Source organism: Toxorhynchites rutilus, chromosome 3, assembly GCF_029784135.1.
Source record: "Toxorhynchites rutilus septentrionalis strain SRP chromosome 3, ASM2978413v1, whole genome shotgun sequence".
In the NCBI taxonomy this organism is placed as follows: Eukaryota; Metazoa; Arthropoda; class Insecta; order Diptera; family Culicidae; genus Toxorhynchites; species Toxorhynchites rutilus.
Window position 1 is genome coordinate 318,664,594 of NC_073746.1, and position 5,187 is coordinate 318,669,780.

At 41.0% G+C, this 5,187-nt stretch overlaps 1 protein-coding gene across 1 annotated transcript; it reads left to right on the forward strand.

Annotated features, from left to right (window-relative positions):
- Window positions 1-2,339: 2,339 nt before the first annotated feature.
- On the forward strand, window positions 2,340-4,378 carry LOC129779646 (inactive hydroxysteroid dehydrogenase-like protein 1). The gene is made up of 4 exons (XM_055787236.1): window positions 2,340-2,516; window positions 2,577-2,810; window positions 2,867-3,312; window positions 3,381-4,378. Exons 1-4 carry the CDS (start codon window positions 2,342-2,344, stop codon window positions 3,465-3,467), a joined length of 942 nt encoding a protein of 313 aa, XP_055643211.1. The 5' UTR covers window positions 2,340-2,341; the 3' UTR covers window positions 3,468-4,378.
- The last annotated feature ends 809 nt before the right edge of the window (window positions 4,379-5,187 follow it).

Sequence of the window (5,187 nt, forward strand, 5' to 3'; positions counted from 1 at the left end):
CTTCTATAACAGGGGTATTATGAAGTTGGCATCCCGTTGGGAACAAGTCATCGAACAAAACGGCGCATATTTGACTTAAAACAGATGATTGTAACTAATTTTATGAACAAATGAAAATTCAAAAAAAAAAAAATACCGCAGGACTTTTTTTGTAATATAGTATATTTCTGTAGTCATAGATTTATTTGACTTAGGCTTATATTTATTTATCTGTATTATAGTGACTTTCAACTCATTTGGCTGGTTCGTCACATTTACTTCCATTTTTGGAAGAATGTCGGGAGTGAGAATTGAACTCGTGACCTTTAGCGTGAGAGGCATGGATGTTACCACTACGCCAGATCGCCTCCCTATATTTATTTAGATATGACCAATTCAGACTTTTGTTTAAAAATGATACACGACGACTCTTGGTCTTCTATTGCGTAATTGAATAAATAGAAGAAAAGGGTAGTAATGGCTTTGACGGTATTTTTGTGTTCATTTCTGAACAGAATGTGGTTCCGGATTTTACCACGTTATCCCATCTAACCCGATAAAGGATACAAGCTCATACAGGAAACGGGTTTTTCCAGGGCATCCATTTGATGTATCAAAAGAGAAAAAATTGGGGATTTTGAACAATGAAAAAACTCAATTCAAATGCAATTACTACACACAATCACAGTCCTATGTCAAGATCCCGTCCGTGCCCTTAGGCTCAGACCCATCATCTTTTTTATTTGGCCACTTCATCCTCACTTCCATAGATCAAACCAGGGATCGGAAAAAGTTGAATGGCCTATAACTCCGTCAAATATATTCCTATTTCATATACCGCACAAAAATTGCTCAATTGAAAAATCGCACAAAACACCTTTGACTACATTCATTATTCACAATGCTCATTGTTCTTACAACGATTAAGAGAATTTTAGATGCTATGATAGTGGTGTAATGCTGGAAAAAATTAACACAAAAGATTATACGATTTTCATCTCTGAACACATGATTTGCTACAATCATTACATGGCGTTAAATGCTCCTGATTTCCAACATTTAACACGGGGTTGAATCGAACCAACACACAAAATTATATCCATCATTTTGTTTTTATAATCGTTTCAAAAACACCCTATGTAATGCAGATATTTATGAATAACACATCGTGTCGATTCGCACCACATTATAAAACATTTAATTTACGAGAAAGCACAACTCAGAGGAATCAGTTTAACATTTTGTTGGATTTATTCCATGAAAAAGAAACTCAAAGGAAATGAAGCAAACTGTTCGAGTGTTTATGAAAAACTGAAAAGAAAACAATTGCTCACGATAACCATCAGTCAAAACAACGAAAACGATTGCGCGTAGAGGGGTTGGTAGCGCATACGCACTATTTGTACCCTTGCAGACGAGCCACTGACGCAACATAGTTCAACTGCAGTTCATCGATCGGAACATGTGCTTTGAAAATATAAATGCTTCAAAATGTTTGCTGGATAGAGCTGCTCTAGATCCGGCCAATGTCGGTTTCTGAGTTACCGGGAACGTTGCGGAACATGAGATATTTAAGTTCGAGCAAGCAATAAAAAATGCTGCTTCCACAGTGTGTAGTAATTTGTTTGACGAAACAGTTCGACCGGCAGCCGCAGCCGCTGCCCCGGTATCAGTTGATTGTGCAGCGCAGAGTGTCATAATGATACGAGACTGGTTTCGATTCGTCTGCACATCCGACCAATGAGGAAATGTGCAGATTGCACTTTTGGTCAGTACTGTTTTAGGGGAAACCACTTCCAATGGAAAAATCAGCTGGGGAGACTGGGAAATCGCACCCAACGAGGGAACTGGTTTCGGTTTTCAATTATTTCTCTGGGCATATTTGTGAAACCCTTGCCTGCGATAATTAATACGAAACAGTCCCACGAAATAAAAACAATTTTCTTCCGTGCAGAATCGAACAGTGTAAAAGAGTCCATTGACATGTTGCGGCAATTCCACATAATATTTATTTATGGCCCTCATTATGAGCCACAGGTCCAGGCATGCACCCTCGAAGGCGTCAGTGTTGTCGTTTCGATAGATTTATTGGCGGTTAGCACGCTTCAGCCCTGAGTTAGAAATTCGTCTTCAGCCTCGGCCGCAGTGCGTTTCTTTTCTTCTGCCGCTTTTCCACACATCCATCCGCACGCCATTCGGGGAATCTAGTTCTATGCATTTTCCGCGCTTGCGTCATATGCCAGCTGACCACCGGCTGGTCACTATTATGGCGAATTCTTTCTCGGAAGGGTAGGTGTGCATTTCACACGCTCCGCTGGTAGCTTAGTCGATTCGAAAACGCACAGTCGAACTGAACAACTCAATGGCGGAGGACGCATTTTGGTGGGTTGGAGATACCTTCTGGTGGATCGGAGTGTACGCGGTTTTTCTGTGGTCTTACGACTGTTGGTTGGAATCGCTCCTGTGCATCATCTGGGGTTCCCTCCGAAGTTTGGTGCTGCGCGAGAAGCTGCCAGAAAAGTATGGACCGTGGGCAGGTAGGAACCATTCCTTCATAAATAATGTGAATTCAGCTTAACTATGGCTCTGATTGCAAGTCGTCACTGGATCTACGGCTGGGATTGGGAAGAGCTACGCGGAACGGCTGGCGAAAAAAGGTTTCAACATTGTTCTCGTGTCTCGGAGTGAATCCAAGCTGATCAGTGTAGCGGCTGAGATCGAGCAGAAGTATGCTGTGGAAACGAAATGGATCGCCGTGGACTTCACCGATGGCCCTGAAATATATGATTACTTGCGAGAACGGCTTAACTCGTTCGATATCGGGGTATTGGGTGAGTAGAGTGCATTTTGGAGCGATAGTATACGCTGAGGAGTCTCCCTGTTTCAGTGAACAACGTTGGTGTCCTTCCTTCGCTGAGTTCCTTCGACCGGAACAATGAATCGGAGATTCTAGAGTTGGTCAGAGTAAATATTCTGGCCACGACGATGCTGTCACGAATTGTGCTTCCTGGTATGAAAGCTCGTCGCAGAGGTGCCATAGTTAACATCGCGTCTGGTGGCGGATACTTTCCCATTCCTTACATGTCCGGCTATTCGGCATCGAAGTCTTTCGTCATCAACTTTAGCCTCGCTTTAAATTATGAGCTTAAGGGCACCGGAGTCGAGTGCCAGGTGGCATCGCCTTGCATTACGCAGACAAATTTGAGCGCCAGGTTCAACGACATTATCCCGTGGTATGCACTAGTCCTGACGTCAGATACGATGGCGAAATCTGGAGTGTACATGATTGGCAAGACGACACACACCAGTGGCCATTGGTTGCATTGCTTGCAGGTTTGTATTCGTTCGTAAAATGGATAATCCTTCATCACTGTACCTTACATCTCTGTTCTGTCCCGCAGATTCTCTGGTGGGCGTTTTTGCCACGATCGTTTACCGTTTCCTTAATCGGGTTCTTATTTGCCAGGCGCGTCGACAAATCCGATTAATGTTAAAAGCTCGTATCTCCAACTTTCACAAATATTTCCTACCCACCAAAGTCATTCATAAAACCAAATACTCCACCCCTATTTAAGTTAATGCATTCTGTCGAACCGGGGATTGGACAATAAAATACTGATATTTATTATTCTTCAAAATTCATTGTATCGGATTCAATGTAGTAGCTCCCGAAATAACATATTTGAGTTATCGTGACGTTTTCAAACACATTCTCCAAAACTTTGTTTATTTTATTTTATTCGATGTGGAATGACTGTGCCAGGAACTACAACATAGAGTCTCACTCGTGGTATACTTGCACATCATAGGGCGCTAAGACGTTCAGCAGAGTTATTAAATTACTCGATGTGTTACCCATCGAAACGCTTGAATTTCAGGAAAGATACCAAATCAGAAAATAGGTCACGCTTTTAGCTTGAGCTTGAGCTTAGGTAGACTGTACAATTCGTAGTTGCTTTCCGTGATTGACCTGAACCAACCAAATTGCACAAAGAACACACAGAATGACGCTTGGGACTAGCAAATCATTCTCGTTGTACAATTTTTGGTGATTCGCGCTTTAAATGGTCAATAACGATGCCGGCCATGTCCTTACAGTCACCAGGGGAAGGGAAGGAATGTTAGTATGATATACGTCGCCCGAAGGCCAGAAGGGTCGCCTCTATAGCGTGGTTCCCTAGCGTTTATCATGGAAGGGAAAGTTTGTTAGTGGGAAGGGGTACTAATCAGAATTCACTGTGGTAAGTGATATGATTCTGTAGACGCGGATTCTCAATAAATCGACGAAACGAAACCCCTAAAATCTCGTGTTACGACACGGGGTAGAATTTATCTTTGGGTATCCTAAAAAGGAAAATCTGAAAATTTAATTGATCCGACTATATATTGTATTATTTAACGTATTTACTTTTTATCGAAATCTAATTGCGACGCCGGAGAGTTATCTTTTATTATTTATCGCACGACTTTTCATCGTATTTATCGCACGTACATTGTATCTAAATCCAATAGCGATGACGGAGTGTTGTATTTGGAAAACCTAAGAAGGCAACCGAAATAAATCTATATATTCTGTTAATTATCACACGTATTTTTCATTGAAATAACTCTCTCAAATCAATCGAGCCAGCGATATACTTCGTTATTCATCAAACGTACGCAGCAATTAATGTCAACGATCTAATCAGACTCCACCATTATGAAATGAACAGAAAATAGGTCACGCTTTTATGAAATAAACTTAACGTTAATAACCTTTTTCACTGTGAACGAATTCTCACGATTAGCATACCAATCGAATCGAATGTTCAAATCAATGAAAACTGGAAGCATTCCCATTTTTCCATACATTTGTTCTGCCGATTTGAAGGATTTACCTTCCTGTACCGTCTATAACGAGCGATTAATACCTTCGTTTCTGTCTGTTTCCTACTTATCTTACTAGGGGAAATCAGGGAAAAACCGACACCCTCTGTTTTTTTCAATTAGAAGCATTTTTTGAAAATTTTCCGATGTCCCGTGTACACACTGGTCATTTCTTACGTTTCAAGCAGTGTTTGGATTTCGATCAAATTCGAATGATACACAATGTGTCATGCAAGTAACCTCTCACGAACATATAACCAAATATGAGAGGATCATTCAGACACTTGTATGAATGACAGTAATCACTTGTGTTACATTAAATGATTAAACCAAGAGAGGAAT